Raw genomic sequence first — 22035 nt, forward strand, 5'->3', positions numbered from 1 at the left:
TGGGAAAGAGTGTGTGTGGGTGTGGGTGTGGGTGTGGGGAGTCCCACCTTTCTCTCTCTGATGTGCCATCTTTGTGTCTCACAGTGCTTCTAGTGCCAGTTTCTTGAGGGCACAGTTCTGAAGTCCCTCCCTCTGAGGGCAGCAGCTGAGGGAGGCACAGGGATAAGCTAAGGCAGGGGCTGGGTTGAGACAGTAAGGAGGACTCATTATTGACCACAACCTGAGCTACCTGAGCAGACCTGGGAACGTCCCAACTGGCCAGAGGATCCCTCCCATTCTCCTCACTTCTATTCTGTATACACCCAAGCAGAATACTGAGAGCTGCATCATAGGACTAACTACATAACTTGTGGGGACCAAAGCAGGTCACAGTTACCTCTAGTTCAGCTCAAGTTATTTTGGTAGAATCTTTAGTGTTTGCCACTTCCCTGGCCACAGTGATTGGTTAAGTCAGACACATGAACCATCCAGAGTGAACAAGTATTCATGTGAATTGTTGGAGTTCCTGATCAAGCCATACCTGAAGTCAGACTTTTCAGCTTCTCAGTAACCTGTCACTTCTGGTTTGCTAACGTCCCTCTGGGTCCGGGTTTTGATTGACTACAACCCAAAATATCTGTGCTAGAAGGGTGAGCCATGTAATGATATACATGAGTATATATGAATGAAAGAACACTGCAGCCCATTCCAGGAAGAGGTAAGCAAAATTATAAAGACAGTGAAATGGGAGGAAGGATCTGAAGGAGGAGCCGGGTGTGTGTCTACCAAAGGGCAACACGGCTCTGTGTGGGACAGCACATGTCTGTAGTCACAGGTACTTCAGAGGCTGAGAAGGAAGCATCACTGGATCCAAGGATTCCAGGTCAGTGTGGGAAACATAGTGAATCCTCACCAGAAGGGAGAGGGGGAGGGAGGAAGGGGGAGAAGGAAGGAGAGAGAGGGGGCGAGGGGGAGAGAAGGAGGGAATGGAGGAAGGGAAGGGGGAAGGAAGGAAGGATGCCGGGTATTAAGTGAGAACCTGGAGATGACAATGGTGGACAGTGATATGGTCAGACCGTGCGAGCCTCATCAGCCTGGCAAGCTCTGTGGCCTCAGAGCTGTGAAGATCTACTCCCAAGTAAGGAAGTTTCCGAATGTGAAGGACGTGGCCCCGGGCTGGGGGACAGTGCTGAGGACTCTGTTAGTCTGTAGGACACAATGAATGAGGTCATTCAAAGGTGCACTTCAGTTCATGGGAGCTTATGTCACATCATGTTTTCTCAGTCATAAGACAGGAAGCAGGGCTCGGCTCGGCTCATGTGACGACTTTGGAGCAAGGCAAAGGGGTCCTGATGAAAGACCCTTGGACTCCTCACTTGTCCTGGTGTGAAGGGGCCTAGGAAGTTGTTGTGAGAGTTGTGCCACTGGGATGAGTGCTGCTGATGGGAGTGGTGAGGATGATGTTAGCGGTGACCATCGTGGTGGTGATGATGATGATGGTGGTGGTGGTGATGCTGCTGCTGGGGTATTGGGGTGTTGGGTAGCAGTGGTGGCGATAGTGATGATGATGGTAGTGATATAACGGTGGTGGTGATGCTGACGATTATGATCCTAGTAGTGGGGTGGTGATGGTGGTGACAATGATGCTGATGATTGTGGTGGTGGTGATGGTCAACATAGTCCCAGAGCCTTTGATCATAACTATTAAGCATTTTCAGTGGGGGTAAGGAGTTGTACACCTGTAATCCCAGGACTCGGGAAGCAGAGGCAGAAGATAGAAAAGTTCCAGCCTAGCTTGGACTACACAGACAGATCTCAGAAAAGGGTGAAGGCGATGGCTCTGTGGGTAAAGTGCTTGCTGTGCATTCATGAGGACCTGACATCTCATCCCCTGCACTCTCCATGGTTCTAATGCTGGGGAGGTAGAGACAGGAAGACTTCTGGGCTTGCTGCCCAACGAGTCTTGCTAATATCAGCTAGCTCCAGGTTCAGCGGAAGAGCCCCATCTCACAAAATATGATGGAGACTGATTGAGGAAGACACCCAACATTGACCTCTGACCTCCACATACACACTCATCTGTACATGTAGCTGCACACACACACACACACACACACACACACACACACACACACACTCTGAAGGGGATGGCTTCATCCCCTGGGATGGAATGAAGAGGAGAAATGTAGCTTAGCTTGAGCTTCTGTCTTCCTGTGTCCTGACTGTAGATAACTGTGACCTGCCTCACATTCCTGAAGCCAGCCCCTATCCACCTGTATCTCTCACACTGAGTCAAAGAAACTCCCTTTACATTACTTTTATCAGGCTGCCCTAGTTTGCTTTTCTGTTTCTGTGATGAGCACCATGACCAGAAGCAGGTTAGGGAAGGAAAGGGTTTGTTTTATCTTACAACGTTAAGGTCACACACCACCAATCATGGGACTGGAGGCAGGGCCTGAAGTGGACGTCACGCAGGAATGTTGCTCCCAGGCTCTTACGTTGCTACTTCTCTTTCGATTCATTTGTTTATACAAATTTATTTCATGTGTTTGAGTGTTTTGCAGGCACGTATTTAGGTGCCCTGTGTGCTTGCCTGTTGTGCTAGAAGTCGGAAGAAAGCATCAGAGTCCCTGGGATTGGAGTTACAGATGGTTGTGAGGTTCCATGTATGTTCTGGGAATTAAGCCTGGGTCCTTTGTAAGAACAAGCATTCTTAACAACTGAGCCAACTCTTTAGACACTTGCCCAGACCCACTTGCTTAACGGTAGTACTCCCCACAGTGGTTTGGGCCCTGCTAGATCAGCTAGCAATAAAAAAAATACTCAAAAACATGCCCATGAAACCCTGCAAAGTACCCATGACTACCCTGGTCGAGGTATAGAGATACCCCCTGCAACACCATAAGTTAAGAATTTGGGGCAAGGAAGTCAGGCATGATGGTCTGGGCCTGGAATCTCAGCACATGGGAGGTGGAGCAGGAAATCAGAACTGTGAGTTCATTCTTGACTACGTATCTAGTTTGAGGCCAGCCTGGACTACAAGAGGTCTTGTCTCACAACAACAACAGCAGCAGCAGCAGCAACAGCAGCAGCAGCAACAGCAACAACAACAACAACAACAACACAAATTAAAGAGAACTTGGGTCAGGTGCTTCCGAGCTGGGGTGGAACTGATGGGGTCCTAGGATTGGACAGACGGAGGCTGGACAGATGGAGGCTGGAGAGACGGAGGCTGGGGATTCCTGAGGCCTCCTAACAGCAAATGTCTTTTGTGCAGTCCAGAGGGTGAGCAGGTTTTGGTGGCTTCCGGTCCATGGCATTGTGCTCCTCTTCCTGTGTTTAGAGTGAGCCCTTGGTCCCCTAAGCATCTGCCTCCCCGGACAATGTTATTAAGAATGTTGCTTTTTCTCCGGTAGATGAAAGAAGGCTGAATTCCTAGCCTTGCAGGAAGGGGTGGATGGAATCATAGAGAAAAGCAGGAAGGTGAGCTCTGGGAACCAGAGACTCCTGAGAACGTGAGACTCAGTAAGTCCACTCTGGGAAATTGAGTCCACATTGAGCTGTTACTCCAGGGTCTCAGGTGAATGACTAGAACCAAGCCAAACTGAAAAGGGAACCTCAGGCGCACAGGAGAGCCAGCCCCGGAGGACCAGAACTACTGCGGTCTTACTCCTCCTCCACTCTGGCCCCCAGAGGGCGCTCCTCCATCCCTGTGGTTTCTGTTTGAAGGTGGTCACCTGGTCCTGTCTTATCTGAGAAATGCTGGGATAGTCAGGGAATGAAAGACCAGGGGATAACCAAGAAACAATGAGGAATCTGAGTGGGTGACTCAGAAAGGCTTTGATTCTGGAGCTACCAAGGAGGGTGGAAGGAGGGTGGCCGGTGTGGCTCCTAGTCCTCGCTCAGTGGTAGCCAAGGCCGAAGGTCTCTGATTTCACTTCTCTTCACCCCTACTGGAGCAGAAGGGTAGGGTGCAGACTTCTAGATAAATTAATCTCACAAAGATTTTTGGTGATGTCCACTGTAGCCTTCTTTGCAAAATTGTAATAGGTGTGTGCTACATATACAAATACAGCATGTTCCATCTAGAAACAGTCAAAACCTCTAACAATAGTTATCCTTGGAGACGGGGAGCCTCTTCTTCTTTTTTCCTTTTATTTCTGCAAGACAAATTCTCACTTAGCACTGAACGATCTGCAGCTTCCTATGCAGCTCAGGCTGGCTTCAAGCTCACAGAGATCTGCTTGCCTCTGCTTGCATATGAAGTGCTAGGATTAAAAGACACGGTGCTGGACTTCTTTTTTTATTTCCCCCCTGTGTACACTATATGACTCTGCTTGGCTCAAATGTTTTACTATTGTTTCAGGCTATATTTGCATATAAATGCATAGGCTGAACAATTTGAAAACAATGATAATTTGAGGGATACTGTCTCAACAACAAACAAAAATGATGTAATTTAGAAAAAACTCATATAAGACCTTGAAAGTTGGGGGGGGGGGCTTGGTAAAGTAGAAGCCGTAGATTTGTTTGGGTAAGTCCATTTCTCCCTATAGTTTTATTTTGTTGGCAGCTGGCAGCTAGGACTGAAGTGCTGAATGAACCCAGAGGAAGGTGGATGCTGCGGTTATAGGACACAGTGGTTATTACAGGCATTTGACATCGGTCAGCCCATCTAATCTCGGAGAGGCAGATATTGCTAATCCTAGATCCGCAGCAGAGAAAATCAGCTCACAGAGGTGAAGTCGGCAGTCCAAGGTCTAGCAAAGGGCAAGCTGGGAGTCAGATCTCAAGCTGTCAGAATGCTCTGTCCTTCATCAGCCAAGTTTGATGTGGGGGGGAAAGGAGATGAGGAGCTGTAGGGAAACCTTTGCAGCAGTAGTCTTTGGGAATGGCTGACCCCCCCCCCCCCCCCCCCGTGGAGAAGACAGGCAGGCTCCAGAACTGGCTAGTGGGATCAGCTTTGGGGGAAGCAGGGAAACAAAAAAGGGTTGGGTTTAGACAGGAAAGCTGCTCCTGCCTCTCGAGAACAGATCTCTCCCCCCCCAGCCCCTAGGACTGTGGAGTCTCCTGAGAACAGCTGATTTGTAAACTGAAGCCACCAGGAAGGAGATCAGAAGTTACTGAAGTTACGCTTGAGTCCGGGGAGTAAGAACTGAAATGCACGTTCAATTACAAGTTGGAGCCACTCTGGTCAGAGTTCCGATGCCCACCAGGAATGGGTGGTGATGCTGGTAGATTCTGCTTGTGTTAGTGAGGCTCCTGCTGGCCAGCACTGTTGGGGGCAGGATATCTACTCTGTACAGGACTCAGATAGTTCATGAGTTACCTGAGACTCTTGGTGATTTTTAAGTTTTTAAAAAATGTATATGAATGTTCTGCCTGCATGTATATATGTGCACCATATGCATGCCTGGTACCTTTGGAGGTCAGAAGTCATCTAATCCCCCAAAGCTGGAGTTGCAGATAGTCATGAGCCACCACGGGGTGTGTGTGTGGGGGGGAGGGGGGTTGGGAACCAAACCGGGTCTTCTGCAAGTGCTTTTAACCTCTGAGCCAACTCTGTAGGCCTCTTTATTTTTTAAAATTTCAACAGAGACTTGCTATATAGACTGCCTGGCCATCATTCAGGGCAACCCTTCTGTCTCAGTCTGGGATAATGAGCTTAAGCCACCACTCCCAGCGCTGGTGGGAGTCTTTTAAAAATTTATTTTGCATGCAGGTCTGTGTGTTTGTGTGTTTGTGTGCAAGACAGAAGAGGGGATCAGATCCCCTAGAGCTGGAGTTACACCTGGCATGGGTGCTGGGAATCAACCTTAAGTTCTCTGCAAGTACCCTACTAGCTTGTAGCCACTGAGCCATCTCTCATCCATGGTGGGATTCTTCACCTGCCCAGGAAGTTCTGGGGGACTTATGGGTGGCACCCGTCAGAAAGCTTTAGGTTGTTTCTGTCAGTGTGACCCACCTTTTATAGTCACAGTCACAGGTTTCATGGGTTATGTTAAAGACCTACAGGTAGATTCCAGCCAGAGGGGTGGTTGGTGGTGGTGGGATGAATTCCTGTCCACAGCTCCAACACTGTGACCCTGGCCAAGGTTACAGAGAATTAAAAAACAAAAACAAAAAAAACGGGCTCCTTTTACAAGACCCAGGAGTAAACTGATGGCTCCAATTGCCAGAGTGTCTTTCTTAGCCTCAGGTTCCAAATCTGTGGGTTCCTAAATTGCAGGGTGAGAAATCAGTTTCAAAATGAGAGAGAAAGGAGTTGGGGGGGGGGGGGGGACGACGACGACAGAATCCAACTCAGGATCAGAGAGAGATTGGGGAAGGTACGGATCTGTCTTTGGTCTCTAGCTAGCCTCCTTTCCTCAGCCCCACCCTGCTATTGACATCAAGCTCAAGGATCCCTAAGACAAAGCAGGGCCGCTGTGAGCCAGTCCGCGAGGGGAGGGCCGGGGCTTCCTGGAGCTTCACTAGCAAGGTCACTGTGGAGTTGTCAAGGCCAGACTTTTGGTGGGCGGAGAGAAGAGCCTTAGACTTGTACGTGCATCTTGGCTAAAGGCAATTTCTCTAGGGATCCAGCTACCAGCTGAAAAAAAACAAAACAAAACAAAAAAAAACAAAACAAAAAATCTACCCTCTAAGACTGCTAGTTGAAAACACCACAGACTGGGTGGAATAACGGGTGTCAGTACAAAAACTTTTCCTGTTTTTCAAGACACCTTGGAGGAGCCAGTCATATTTTTATAGGACAGCGTGCTTTAACTTGACAAAGGAGCCGCGTGCCAAAGGCCAGAAAAGAGAACCAGTTTCTAAAGCTGCTCCAGCCTTATCCGCTCCGGAAGCCGCCCTGTATCCTCCTTTGGTGGCGAAGATCGATGCTCAAGGACGTTGCAGCTGCCACAGGGACCAAGCACCTGTGTCTGTCACAGCAGGGACTTCAGCCCGGAGCACATCTCCGGGTCTTAACAGTAGCCAGTCCGCGGGCAGGAGTCTCAGCCACTCAGGGTCGCACCCGGGTGCGTGTAGGAAAGGTGTGGACTGAGGAAAGGAAGCTACGTCCCGGTCCCGCCAGGGTCCCGGTGGACCTAGAGAGCAAAGAAGGGCGGGAAGGCCCTCGAAGTGGCTGGCTCTGGGTATCAGATGCACACCCAGGGGCGTCGCCCTCCAGTTTCAGCTACCGAGAGGTTAAGAGACTCATCTGGAGTCACACAGCTAGCTATCTGGTAGCACTTGGGGGGCTGCAGTTCTGATCCCTGCTGGACGGACGCACAACTCTTCATTTGGTTCGGATCCTTGGGACTGTCGAACCTGGAATCGTCCTTTGGTTAAGAGGACCGGCTTTCCCTAACCAACTTCGAAATATTGCAGTCCCACAGGTCTGAGTGCAACCAGAGGCGTGACGTGCCAGGTCTTGGAGCAAGGGCTATCCCTGGTAATAACGCCTGGGACCTGGAGTGTAGTTCCCCATGGACTTCGGAACGCTTCGGACTGAGGTCCTTCCAACTGGTCTCTTAACGGACGATAGCTCCAAATCTCAAACACAGTGACCTGACAGTGAACGAACTCGGTAGCCCCTGAAGCAGAATGGCTCTGTATCCTTCAGCAAGTCCTTTCCTTTCTCCGGACGGGCTGGCTAGGTGCCCCTGCGGTCGCGGCCGCGCATGCTCTTGGACGGGCGGTACAGGGAGCGGGCGGCGGGCGCCCCAGCTGCTTTGCATTGACGCCAGCAGCCGCTGGAGGTCACCGCTGGGGGCTGGGCGCGGCGAGTTGCCCGCAAGACGCGGTCCGGAGCACGGAGCGGGAGTCTCGGATGCTCAACTCCTGGCTCGCGCAGCCGCCTCGGCGCTTCTCGACGGCGCGGCCCGACCGGAGTCGAGGCGCTCGCTCCGTCAGCGAGCGGGTCCCCAGCTCGGAGTGCGGGCGCCGAGGGCTGGGCTCCCCTACGGTAGCCCGACTAGGGGCGCTCACCCAGCCGTCCGCCGGGCCGAGGAGAGGCACCGCCAGGCGAGCGAGCGCCCGTTTCCTCGAGAGTCAGACGAGGCGAGGGCGGCGGTGCAAACGCGGCGCGGGCTCGCGGCTCCCGGTGGCGAGAGCGCAAATCTCCACCCCCGACATTTCCCCGGAAGCGCGGCGGCTGCGGCGCGCGCGGCGATGTGAGGGAGACAGCGGCGGCTCCCGCCTCAGGAAGGGCATGTTCGGAGGGGCGTCCGCGGCGCGCCTCTCGCCCCAGCGCCCCCTCCCCACGGCCGCCGCGCCCGCAGCGCAATAAAAGGGGCGGCCGCGCTTCCTGACGCGAGACCCGCGCTTGCCGCCGCCGCCCACCCGCCTGCCCGCCCGCCCGCTCAGGCCGCGATGACACGGCGCCCGCGGCGGCCCCGAGGCGCCGGGCGGGCCGTTTGCTGACCGGATCGCGGCTGCCCGCCAGCGAGTCCGCGGTGCCGCCGCCGCCAGTATGGGCTGCGCCCCGAGCATCCACACTTCCGAAAACCGAACGTTTAGCCACAGCGACGGCGAGGACGAGGACGTGGACGTGGACGTCCCGGGCCCCGCGCCGAGATCTATTCAGCGATGGTCGACCGCGCCCGGGCTCGTGGAGCCTCAGCCTCGGGATAACGGCGCCTCGAAGGTGAGCCGCACTGGGAGGGCGGGGAAACAAACGCGGGGCACTGGGGGCCCTCTAGGCAGCCGCCCTGGCGTTGACCGACGCCAGCCGCCCGCGTTTGCGGGCTGTCGCGGACCGAGGCTTAACAGGGCTATGACGCGGCGCCGCGGGATCCGCCGTGTCCGTTCCTTCCCGGCCGGGGTCGGACGCGGCGAGTCAGTTTTCTCCCAGCGGGGTGGGTGGGGGACCCGGGATATCCCCGGCACGTTCCTGACATGGTAAACCAGAGTGCACTTTGCTCTGGCATTCCCAGAGTAGAAAGGCAAGGGTTGTCCGCACTGGGAAGGGTCTTAGATGCCACCAGTTCCCCCCCCCCCTCACCCCCTGCCTAGCTTATCCCAACCTCTGTCCTCTCATTGCACAAGCAGTTTCACTTTTCCACTTTTTTGGGGGCCATTGAAATGTAACCTGGAACATAGGTTTGGCTTCACTGCACGCTTTATCTGAAGTTCAGGTTTGTTAGCATACGTGTGGTATTTAAAGCCTGTGTAATTAGAAAATACTACTGGAGACGTGACCGTGACCCTCGAAGGATTCAGCAGGGCGAAGTTAATTTTGTATGGAGGCAGTCTGCCTGGGACTTGCAGGGTTTTCTGTTTTGTTGTTTGTTGCGTGGCTTCTCCAGCGCCTTTTGCCTCAGCTTTTATCAAAAGTTTCCAGGGCGAAGGTTTTCTGAAGGAAAGATAAAAGTTCACAGAGGCACCCGCAGCAGCTTCCCACTTACATTTGGGATTTTGGAGTGACATCTCAGGCGTTGTAAAACAAACTGGTATGCTGGGCTGCAGTGTTTGAACATAGACTCCTCTTTACTAGGAAGTTTTAAGTATTTTGCAATTTTTAAAAATTGCTTACTGGGTACTGCACACCCTCCCAGATTTGAACGATGTAGTTGACTTACTTAACTGTCTTAACTTTCTAGCAGTCATAGAAATAATCCTTTTTTGTTGGAAAGAGACGATGTTGTTCAGCTTTGCACACTGGAGTGCTTACCCTGCCCTACCAATTGCTCTAAGTGAAAATTCAACTGTGTTCTGATTATTCTCAGTTGAATTCTTTCTCCTGGGGTTTCTTTAAAGAAACCTGTGATGGCTAGAGTTTAGAAGGCTAGGCCAAACTGCTTTTAATGGCTTATATAACTAAGTCTTAACAGGCTTACAAACAAGCAAGACACTATAGATAAAGTTGAATGTGGGAACCTTAACAACTGTCACATTTCTTACCCAAATCTAACATTGTTTTCTTTTTCATTAGCCAATATTAAATTCCAAAGCCATCTTTCTTCAGTGAGACACCTTTCTTCTTACAGGCCTTTTTGTGGTGGCTTAGACTTCCTATTAGGCGTCCTGTAAACCTCTCCTGTGCAGCAGTCCACCTCTGCCATCCACAGGTCCTATCCCCGAGTACTGCTGTGCCCACAGATCTTTTCTTGTCAGGACGTAGACAGTGCGTCCAACCTCACAGTGTCCAACCTCATGGCAGGCACAGACTAGGTGCTAAAGATCTGTTGGCTTTATTTTATTTTATTTTATTTTATTTATTTATTTATTTATTTTTACTGTTTACTCGTTCATACTTCTGTCTGTGCTATTTGTGTCCATAGAACATTTAAGATAGACTTAAAGATAATATTAACATCTACAGAGGAGGAGTCAAATTACAAATTACAGTAGCACAGTCAATAGAAATGAAAGTCCCTCCCATACTTTTATCTGTGAGTTGTTCCTAGTGCTACCACATCTCAGTTACAGGTCAGTGAATTTAGGCTTAGAGCAGAGCTAATCACAGTTTTTCTTTGGTTCCGTTTTTTTTTTTTTTTAATTAAGATATAAATGTGCTCTGGAAATTGGAAAATACATATTAGAGAAGAAAAGCTTTGGCAAGATCAAATTGCAAGTAATTTGCTTCTTTATTAATGAATGTCTTAGGAGCCTATTCTAGCTCATTAACAATTCCTGGAGCTGGGAGGAGCTGGGAGGAGCTGGGAGGAGCTGGGAGGAGCTGGGAGGAGCTGGGAGGAGCCAGGAGACAGCTTGGATGATAGCATCATGCCTGTCAGGCAAGAATGAGGACCTAGTATGGATTCCCAATACCCACATGGAAGCTGGCTGGTCCACAGCCCTAGTGTTGGGGCTACAGGCAGATCTCCTGAGCCTGCTGCCCTGATGGCCTACGCAGTCAGTGAGCTCTGGGTTCAGTGAGAGACCTTGCCTCAAAACCAAAGTAGACAACCATAGAGGTGGCCTTCCTGCCTCTATGTAGGCATGCAAGCATATGAGTGTGTCTACATGTGTGTGTGTGTGTTCTTTAAAATGCGGTAATTCTGGGTACTCTTGAGAATTTAAACAAGACAGTCAGGGGAGGAAGTCTTATATCCCTATAGCATACAATAAAGAGTTCCTCAAAGTTGCTGAAAGACTGGTGATTAAATACATTTCAGATTGAGCAGTGTATGGTTTACACTGTGATATAGTTCATGTGTTCTGTGTAGCAATCTGTGGACTTATTAATAGGTGTTAATGAATAAAGGGCCCTATGATCAAATCAGTTGGAGGAATATTGGCTGGATCAGCAAAGCCCCTCCTACCTCCCCCCTCCCTGGTTTTTTCTTTTTTCTCTTTGGTACAGTGTTTTGCTGTGTTACCCACAGTGGCCTGGAACTTGGGGTCCTGCTGACATAGCTTCCCACCTTTCTGTGATCACCAGGTGGTGGCCCGAGTCTTCACTTGGGAAGCAGAGGCAGGTGGATCTGTGAGTTTGTGGCCAACTTGGTCTAGAGTTCCAGGACAGTCAAAGCTATACACAAAAAAAATGCTGTCTTGAAAACAACACTTTATAACTCTAGTAATATGTCTTGTGATCTTCCAGAAGGTGTTTAGAGTTGCATTTCCTAGACCTCTTTGAGTATCCACTCCTTTCTTTGGGTTCTGTTGCAGGCAAACCATGGTAGGCTCTGAGTCCTTCTATGGGATAACAATATTCAAGGTACAGAAATAGGCTTAACAGTAGAATTCAACAAATACGATTTAGTTCTTAATTCCAAAGGCAGTTTAAGATCTGGTAATACACTAGGGTGGTGAGTGTATGAACCTATTTAAGTACTACTGAAAATACTCTGGCTGTTTGTTTATCCAGGCGTTATATAGCCTGTGTGGTTACAGATAATGAATGCTGTGTTCAACTTGAACACTTACGCTTTTATTTTTAATCGGTGTGAGTTTCAACCAACATTTCAATATTGTCTTGTCAGTTTTTAGATTGACTCAGTTTCGCCTCTCCTTAGCTGGGACTTGAGGTCCCTTTGAAACATTTGTGCATGGGGAAAGGAGAGATAGAGATCTATTCCTAGACACCCAGTGGGCTACTGCTGCTGGGCGCCTCTGCTCTCAGCCGTCTTCATCAGCCCTGTGGTGGTCAGTCTGTTTGCTGTCTCTCTTAGGCCTTCCAGAAACAGTTGTTGAATTATAGGATTGAGTGAAACAGGCTGTAGAAGTGCAAAATATTTCCTGTTCATGTAAAGGAACCAGTTTTAACCAGATTGGAGGCTGTGAAGTTCAGATTGCTTTTGTGGGAGTCTCTGGTTATTGTTCCACAGAGAGTTTTTCCCAGGGGATAAAATATATCCATGCTAATGAGCATTGTTGGTTTTTGTTTTTGTTTTTGTTTTTGTTTTGTTTGTTTGAGATAGGGTCTTACTATGTAGCCCTGGCTGTCCTAGAACTCACCATGTAGATCAGGCTGTCTTTGAACTCGCAGAGGTTCACCTGCCTCCTCCTCTTGAGTGCTGGAATCAAGGGTGTGTATCACCGCCCTTGGCTGCATGTTGGTTTTTACAGGTGTACGGACAGTGTGCAGACTATGCAGCTGCACACTCACTATGACCAAACGTTAGTGTCACCATCAGAGATCCTGCAGGAGCCGCAGGTGTGCTCCTCTGAGTCTCCATTTCTCCTCTTGCTTTCCTCTGACCTTCCCTGTCTTTTCCCTCTCCACAGTCATCTTGTGTGTGTGTGTGTGTATGTGTGTGTGTGTGTAAATACAATACTTACTCTCATTACCACCATAAATTTACGTGTAATTCTTACAGAGATATTATATCAGAATTCTACCAGCTTCCCTGAGTCAACCTTGACCTTTTTCATACTCAAGTAAAGGTTATGATGGGGCCTGTGGTCCCATCTGGCACTTCCACCCCCTTGAAATGGTCTGGGAACACTGGCTCTCCCTTACATGATTGGCTCATTGGGATTGAGCACTGAACCAGGGAGAGGTTCATGATGTGAGGCTGAATCTCAGAATAACCTCTAAAGGACAGAGTATTTCAGAAAGTTAAAACAACAAATACAATTAAAGGGCAGAAGTTAGGATAGGAGTAAGCCTCAGTCTGGCCCGAGGTCCATGGCTTCTCAGTGGAGTGAGATAGATAATGAGGCAAGGGACTCGTTCTTAGAGTGCAGGCCATTTCTGTTAATAACCCTTGCCATTTCTTGGATGCGCTTCTCTTTGTAAGCCTTGTACTAGATGTGTTATAGATGATATCTCCTTTAATCCCTGCAACCTTGTGAGAGGGCTCATGCTATTTTCTCTTTTGCAGATAAGGTACAAGAGGTTTGAGACTCACCCAGGGCCATAAAATCAAGCTGGGATCAGAACACATTATTCTTGGCTCTCAACTTCTAGACTGTTGCTCTCTTAACGCCTATTTCATCCCCACCCCATGGGCTGGGGGTCAAACAACCCTTTTACAAGGGTCACCTGAGACCGTTGGAAAACACAGATATTTACATTATAATTCATAACAGTAGCAAAATCACAGTTATGAAGTGGCAGCAAAAATAATTTTGTGGCTCTGTCACCTCAACATGAGGAACTGCATTAAAGGGCTGCAGCATTCATTAGGAAGGTTGGGGACCACTGCATTAGGCTATAAATGAATTGAGTCACTTTTTTTTTTAATAAAAGATCATTTATTTAATGTGTTGTAAGCTACTGATATGGATGGCTAGGAACTGAACCTGGATCCTTTGAAAGATCCTGAGTTCTTAGCCACTTAGCCATCTCTCCGGCCCCAGTCACCTGAGTTTTAATCAGGTGTCCTGAATTTCTATTATCATGATGTTGTTAGGCCTTCACTTACTGAGGAAGGTGGCTATGGTCCTACTAAGTTCCTGTGTTTGTGGAAGTTGTCCAGTGCGGTCCCAGCTGTTTACAAAAGCAGCCCTCCTTTCTCTAGTTTGTCCTCTTTGCTGTCTGAAACCAGTGGACAGAGTCCCTAAGGACTCTTTCCCTTCCCCCTGCTCAGGCTACAGAAGCCTTCCTTAGCCTCTCCCCTGGAGCTGCGTGTTCCCTTTGACCTTTGCCTTGTGTGCTCTTCCTCCCGCTTGCACGTAGGTCTCCTCCCAGAGTTACTCCAGGTCCAACCGAAAGGTCTCTTGAGCCCCCAGCAGGGCTTGCCCTGTAAAGGCCTTTGCCTGGAGTATGGGCTGCTTGAGGACAAGGGCGGTGTCCGCTAAGCTGGGCATATAGGACTTTTTCTTCACATTCCCTGCATCAATCTCATCTTACTTAAAGTTTACAAAAATTGTTAGGGTGTGTCGCACGTGTCTTAACAAAAAGCCAAAATACCCTTGAGCTGGTGATTAATCTGTCAGGTTATTCGTAAAGCTTTTTCTCCAGTTTCAGCCATGTTCAAGTTGAGCAATGTTTCTGGGTCTCCTCCTGTTGTACTTTTGTTCTGCTCGGTTTGGTAGGAAGTGGTGGAATATCATGTTAGAGTATTGTTTTGACAAGTTTGATGTTGCTGTTTCTCAGCTACAGGCATGAAAAGTAGTCTGCCCATCCACCCATACAGGAAGGATGTTGCAAATTTCCCTGAGCTTTGGTGTGACTTCAGAGGCCTCAGGTGGGGGGCTCAACAGTCCTCTGACTCTGTCTGGCTTGGAAACATAACTTCATGTTCCTCCAGGTCCTCTGCTTTCACTCTGTTCACCTCCTACATGACGGCTGCAGCTCCTTCCTATTGCTAGTGGGATAGCCCAGAGCATCTCTCGTGCAGTCCTCAAGGTGTTTGGAGTTGATGACAGCTCCCAGGGAGGTGGTGTTGAAAGAGTATAGGAGGAGAAGCTAGAGACATGGCGCTGACATCCACTTCATCAGGAATCAGTTTTCATTTTCTCCACTGCTAGGAGATTAGAGAGGGATAAGGACATAGCTCCATAGGAAGGCAATTGTCTAGCCTGTGGCAGGATCTAGGTTCAGTCTCCAGCAACTCTTCTCACACACAGATAAAAGAAAAAGCAAGGAGTCAAGAATACATGCTGACTTGGGGCTTCCATTGCTGTGAAGAGACACTATTACCAAGGCAACTCTTACAAAGGACAGCATTTCATTGAGGCTGGCTTACAAATTCAGAGGTTCAGTCCGTTATCATCAAGCCAGGAAGCATGACAGTATTCAGGCAGGCATGGCATTGAGGAGCTGAGAGTTCTACATCTTCATCTAAAGGGAGCCAGGAACAGACTGTCTTCCAGGAAGCTAGGAGAAGGGTCTCGAGGCCCACCCCTCACAGTGACACACTTCTTCCAACAAGGCCACATCTCCTGATAGTGCCACTCTCTGGGCCAAGTGTATTCATACCACCGTACTTGCCTTGTGGTGAGATTACTTAACATCTTTGAAAGTGTTTTATTATAGCGTGTAAGGACTATTTTCATTTTTCTCTCCTCTGTCATTGCAGGTGATCAAACCTAGGACTTTGTACATGCTAAGACAGATCTCCCCCTTTTAATTATAATAAGAGTTGAATAGTTGCATACACACACACACACACACACACACATACACACACACACACACACACACACACACACACACTTCTTTTATTTATTTACATTCCAATTGTTGCCCCCCTTGCTCCCCCTCCACAGTTTTTTATCCCATTCTTCCTTCCCCTTGCCTCTCCCTTCCTTGGAACATCAAGTCTCTCAAGGATTAAGCATAGCTTCTCCCACTGAAGCCAGATCAGGCAGACCTCTGCCAGATACGTGCTGGGGCCTCAGCCTGGCCTGTGTATGCACCTGGTTAGTAGTTTTGTCTCTGAGAGCTCCCTGGGGTCCAGATTAGTTAAGACTGCTGGTCTTCCTATGGGGTCGCCCTCCCCTTTAGCTTCTTCAATCCTTTCCCTAATTCAACCATAGGGGTCCTCGACTTTCGTCTAATGGTTAGGTACAAGTTTCTGCTTCTGTCTCAGTCAGCTGCTGGTAGGGCAGCAAAAACATTTTTTAAAATTTCTTGTGTGTGTGTGTGTGTGTGTGTGTGTGTGTTTCTGCATACATGGAATGCATGTGGAGGTCAGAGGACAGTTTGTGGTTATTGATATGTTTTTCTACCATGTCAATCCCAGGGACTAAGCTTAGGTAGTCAGGCTTGGCAGCAAGTGCCTTTACCTACTGAGACACAGGCAGATGAATTGTTCTCTCTCTTTCTTTTTTAAAAATTTATTTAGACTGGAAGTGGTGATGTACACCTTTAATCCTGGCATTTTAGATGCAGAGGCAGAGGTAGGCATATCTCTGGGAGTTCAAGGCTAGCCAGGTCTACATAGTGAATTACAGGTCAACCAGTGCACACACATAATGAGACCCTGTCTCAGGAGTAATTTTTTAAAAATTATGTATATGTGTGTGTCTGTGTGCACCTGAGTGCAGGTATAAGAGGCAGCCAGAGGTATTGGATCCTTTCGAGCTGTAGTTGCAGGTAGTTGTGAGCCACCTGACATAGGTGATAGGAACTGAACTTGGGTCCTTGCAAGAACAGTACTTGATCTTAGTTACTGAGCCATTTTACCAGCCCTTTCTTAACTACACCTTCCTTTTTTCCTTCTTTTCTTCCTCCCTCCCTTCCTCCCTCCCTCCCTTTTTTTTTTTTTTTTTTTTTTTTTTTGACGGTTGAGTGTCACTGTTATTTGCCCTTTGGTCCTTTATCTTCTAAGCTCATATACATTCTTTAAGTGGTATTAAACATTTATTTTGATCACAGATGCAATCCAAGCAAGAATAAATAAACTCAGTATATTTTCCACCCTCTGAGTCTCTTTTAAATAGAAAAATGTGCTAAATGTCTCTTCATGGCCCGCTTGGCCGTGAAGTCCCACCTAAGGCTTTAAACAGACTGTAACTTGATCTTCTGAAACCCTACTGAACGACAGTCCGCCTGGTTCCAGGAATCCTGGGAACCAAGTCCTACTGATACTGTCGGTGGTCTCCAAACAGTGAGGATGGCAACTGGCTGGAAGGCAACTGGGAGTGATCTTCAGCGAATTGAGGGCCATTGGGAAACTGTGCAGAGGCAAATCTTGTCAGCAAGATACCAGCTCCTTCAATTAAAGCTAGGAGAATGGCGCCCATTGCAGCGGACCCAACCATGGCTACCGGTCCATTTCTTGCTGCCAGGATGGCTCCTGTTAAGGCACCGCTAGTGATGGAGTTCCAGGGGTCTTCTTTGCCTCGTATTTGAACCATACTGCAGTCAATCGTGGAAAACAATCCTCCCCAAACTGCAAAGCTACCTCCCAACTGTGGAGTCCTGGTTTTAATAGCTGTCAAACTCCCTCGGAGTCTGTGGTTTATTCCCACTGGAGAATTTCGAAAACCTTTGAAGGCCTGGAAGATGCCGCCACCTATGGTGCCCATAAACGTACTGCCACAGTCATCCACAATTTGCCAGGGGCACGGCTCTCTCACGTATTCCTCCATCTTGGCTCCAACCTACCCCTATTTTTTAAAGATTATATGTATGTATGTATATATATATGTACACCATTGCTCACTTCAGACACACCAGAAGAGGGCATCAGATCCCATTACAGATGGTTGTGAGTCACCATGTGGTTGCTGGGAATTGAACTCAGGACCTCTAGAACAGTCGGTGCTCTTAATTGCTGAGCCATCTCTCCAGCCCATACTCCACCTTTTTTAAAGACTATATTTTTTCTTTAAAAAAAAGATTGATTTTTATTTTTGTGTGTGTAGATATTTTGCCAGGATATCTGTCTGTACACCATTTGTGTGCAGTGACTGTAGATGCCAGAAGAAGGTGTTAGAGCTTCTGGTACTGGAATTACAGTTGTTAGCCACTGTTTGGGTGCTGGGAATTGAATCTGGGATATGTGTGTGTGTGTGTGTGTGTGTGTGTGTGTGTGTGATGCATATCTCCAGGAAGGGAAGGTTTCAGTAAACAAGTTACATAAGGCTTTTTTTTTTTAAATTAGGTATTTTCCTCATTTACATTTCCAATGCTATCCCAAAAGCCCCCCATACCCTCCCCCCCACTCCCCTACCAACCCACTCCCACTTTTTGGCCCTGGCGTTCCCCTGTACTGGGGCATATAAAGTTTGCAAGTCCAATGGGCCTCTCTTTCCAGTGATGGCCGACTAGGCCATCTTTTGATACATATGCAGCTAGAGTCAAGAGCTCCGGGGTACTGGTTAGTTCATAATTTTGTTCCACCTATAGGGTTGCAGATCTCTTTAGCTCCTTGGATACTTTCTCTAGCTCCTCCATTGGGGGCCCTGTGATCCATCCAATAGCTGACTGTGAGCATCCACTTCTGTGTTTGCTAGGCCCCCGGCGTAGTCTCACTAGAGACAGCTATATCAGGGTTCTATCAGCAAAATCTTGCTAGCGTATGCAATGGTGTCAGCATTTGGAGGCTGATTATGGGATGGATCCCTGGATATGGTAGTCTCTAGATGGTCCAGGCATTTTTAATGAAGGAAAAGTTGCTAAAATTCAACTAACTTAAAAATACAGATCTCATCAAAGGAGAATGAAAAGCAGGCCACTGACTCAAAGTTATTTGAGTTATTGTATCAATAAAGGATTAGTATTCAAAATATGTATGGAATTTTTCCAGTAAGAAAAGACAGCTATTTTGAAGTGGAAACTTCTGGTTTCTTTGGAAAGTCAGTTATATCAAATGATGTTTTGCTGGGGCATACACCTGAAAGGATGTTTGCTAAAGCAGACACATAAAAGGATGTCTTCCTGAAGCAGACGCAGGTGAAGGGATGTTTTGCTGAAGTGGACACGTGAAAGCACACGTGATGTGATGAGGGAATGTAAATGTGACCCCACAGACTGTGGGAGCTGGAACACTGGTTTGCTGTGCTCCACCTTACTATTCTTCATTAACTACACACATGTATTGGTTTGCCATACGTTGCTATTGCTGAGCTCTGCTTGTCAAGCCAGAAACTCACCAAAGAACTTCTTGTGAGGTTCCTGCGGCTTCTTGCCGACTCCTTGGCCTTGGGCCAGTTGGTGAGCCTTGTGGCTTCTTCAGGATTGAATTGCTGCTGTCGCTGGTTTGTGCATGGTGTCTGCCTGCAGAGAGGCCTGGACTACAGCCGCCGATTAGCATTTGGTGTTTGCTACAAGACTCAGCTGCTGATATCCTGACAACAGAGATTGAGTTCTCCCACAAAGAGCTCTATACCCATAAGTTTCCATATGCTGGATCATATGGTGATTCTTCGTTTTTAAAGGTACCACCTTTAAATAAATGCATATTGCTTTGTATTATATTTTTTCATCGTATAATCTGCATATTTATGTTTCATTAATTTATCAAAATAGCATTTACTGTCTATATCATATTTTACTAATATCCTCTATAATTTCATAAATGTCTTGCATTGCATCTGCTTACGATTCTTTACTCCTTTAATCTGGAACATATACCTATTCTTCTTAAGGAGACCCTATCAGTCATGCCTTGAGTTATCATTTATCTTTTATTCTACCTTCTGTAATTATTTTTTTTAGAAACTTTTTCTAATTATTTATGTGTGCAGTATATGTACATGTGTGTGTGCTGCTGTGCAAGGCTGTGTGTGAGCAGACTTGCTCTGAATACTGAGTCATTCCATCAACGAAAGGCCTTTCTTTGAATCTGGAGCTTGCTTCTTTTAGCTAGGCTGGCAACCAGCAAGTCCAAGCAATCTTCCTGTCCCTGCCCCACACAGCGGGTCTTACAGCATGTGTGAGACCATTCCTAGCTTATAGTGGGTACTGGGACCTGAATTTGGATCCTCATAGTTGGCACAGCAAGTTCTCTAACCACTGAGTTCTCTTTTTAGTCCCATACTTCTGCATTTCTTATAAATTGGAAGTTGTATCTAAAATAGGTTTAGGTTAAATATTTTGTTTAGACTATATTGTTGGTACTTCATGAATTATATCAGAAGGCAAAATCTGATTGAGCCAGTGTTATAGATGCTCAGTCTGGGTGGCTTCGAATAGCTGCTATGTATCATCTACTATTGAGTCCTGTTCCTCTTCTGGTTTGTATAACTGCCCCAGTGGTGTCTGGTGCTCTGGAGAAGTGATAGGCCCTGTAGGAGGTAAGCATTTAGGAGGAAGGTCGGTGGGTGAGGGCGTGCCCTTGAAGGAGGTATTGGACCTCGGCCTCCCTTTTCTCCTCTGTTCATTTTGTCTCTCGGCTGCCTGAGGTGACCCGTGTGCTCTTCCTCTGCCACCACCCATGCACTGCCTTCCCCCTAACCTACGAGAAGTAGTGCCAACTGGCCATGAATGGCAGCCTTTCAAACCATAAGCCAAAGTAATCCTTCAACCTGAAGCGTTGTTTGTTTCAAGGGTTTTGTCACAGTTGCAGTTGGCACTGTGTGAATGTCCTCACTAGCTCCTCATCTGTGGCTTCTCCCTTTTCTTTAAGAAGGGATTGATAATCTCTTATCAAAAGTAATTCTGGTTAGAGTTCATGAGTGATGTTTCTTTAATTCAGTTACTTTTCTAAGTACAGATTTTTCTTTTTTATATTTTATTTGTGTATATATATTACATACAATATTCATGCCAGTACGACCTCTTACTTTTCCTATGTGCACATAGACATTGTAAATTAAACTAATGTCGTTGTTTTGGTGCTGGGAAGGCTTGAAGTACTCTACCACTGAGCTGTGTCACCAGATCTAGATGTAACATTTGAGTAAATACTTACGCATGGCTTTATGTCTTGGCTTTAAAATTTAGCAATAAATTGCAGCTATTTCTTGTACCATTATTTCTTTTAAAGCATAACTCATGATACTGACACTGTCATGAATGTCTTTTCATAGCTATGGTCCTTTTCTTGGATTTATTCTTTTTTGTTGTTGTTGTTGTTGTTGTTGTTTTGAGACAGGGTTTCTCTGTGTAGCCCTGGCTGTCCTGGAACTCAGAAATCCGCCTGCCTCTGCCTCCCAAGTGCTGGGAATTAAAGGCGTGCGCCACCACTGCCTGGCTCTTTTTTTTTTTTTTTTTTAAGATTTATTTATTTCATGTTTGTGGTTATACCATCACTGTCTTCAGACACACCAGAAGAGTGCATCAGATCCCATTACAGATGGTTGTGAGCCACCATGTGGTTGCTGGGAATTGAACTCAGGATCTCTGGAAGGGCAGTCAGTGCTCTTAATTGCTAAACCATCTTTCTAGCCCCCTCTTGGATCTATTCTTAGATGTTTCAATCTATCTTAATTTCAAAATTAGTTTTGTTAGGTCAAATTTTAAAACATTTTGGTGCAGTCTAATGAAAAACTTTACATTTTATTTAAAAATAATATTTGTCAACTCAAATGAGTTATATTTTATTGGATTATTTCATTTTTATAAGAAATTTATTCCTTAGTAGAATCTTTGGCTTGACCATATTTGAGAGGAACCTGAAACTGTGAAGTGTTTAGAATCACACATGTCCAGAATCACACTGCATGCAATGAGGAGCTGGGGTAAAAACCTCATGTTAACATAACACTCTGCCTGGTGCCCCCGGTGCTTTGTGTGTTTGTGGGAAATGGACCAAGTCAGTTATCGCCTCTCGTCATTTCTTTAAAATGTCAGGGATTGAGGCGAGGCACATGAGGTCAGGCACAGGTGCTCTGCACTGGCACCCATGGATCACTTCACCGAGGCACATGGAGGCACGCCTGTCTCATCTCAGGCTCAGAGGTTTAAACTCTGCTGTTGTTCTGTGGCTAACACATCTCGGGAGCAATCAAGTAGCCCAGTTACTAGAATTCCTAAGCTTAAATATCTTCATTTCCATTTTCCTGGAAAGTATATGAAATACTTTAAATGAATTAAAGACCTGTACATATACCTGTTTATTTATTTACTTTTTTAATGTATATTTTATAGAGAGTGTTGAAATTGTCGCACAGTGAAGATTATGCTATATAATCATCATTCATAAAGTACTTGACTAGTTTAATTGCTTTAACATTTTTCAATAAAAATGGCAGTTTTATTCACTTTTCTTCTTTAAGCCTTTGTGCTATGTCTTTTGGTGTTCTAGGGTTACACAACAGGGTCTTGAATGGTCACTAGGTTCAGAT

At 47.1% G+C, this 22035-nt stretch overlaps 1 protein-coding gene, 1 long non-coding RNA gene and 1 pseudogene across 3 annotated transcripts in view; 2 read left to right on the plus strand and 1 right to left on the minus strand.

The window, feature by feature from the left end:
• Positions 1-745: 745 nt before the first annotated feature.
• Positions 746-5307, plus strand: Gm44968. Of its 2 annotated transcripts, none has more exons than XR_003946808.1 (3): positions 746-862; positions 4553-4718; positions 5029-5307. It is a non-coding gene; the product is annotated as a predicted gene 44968 (long non-coding RNA). The 2 variants fall into 2 exon arrangements; XR_001778189.2 differs by lacking the exon at positions 746-862 and adding an exon at positions 3063-3504.
• A 2477-nt stretch (positions 5308-7784) lies between these two features.
• Pde8a (phosphodiesterase 8A) overlaps positions 7785-22035 on the plus strand; it is a 121271-nt gene continuing 107020 nt past the window's right edge. The window contains exon 1 of the mRNA NM_008803.3: positions 7785-8608. Within this exon, the coding sequence (NP_032829.1) occupies positions 8435-8608 (174 nt within the window). The 5' untranslated portion in view covers positions 7785-8434. The remainder of the gene's footprint in view (positions 8609-22035) is intronic.
• Gm7180 (predicted pseudogene 7180) lies at positions 16582-17407 on the minus strand (annotated as a pseudogene).

The sequence above is a fragment of the Mus musculus genome, chromosome 7, assembly GCF_000001635.26.
Source record: "Mus musculus strain C57BL/6J chromosome 7, GRCm38.p6 C57BL/6J".
Classification (NCBI taxonomy): domain Eukaryota; kingdom Metazoa; phylum Chordata; class Mammalia; order Rodentia; family Muridae; genus Mus; species Mus musculus.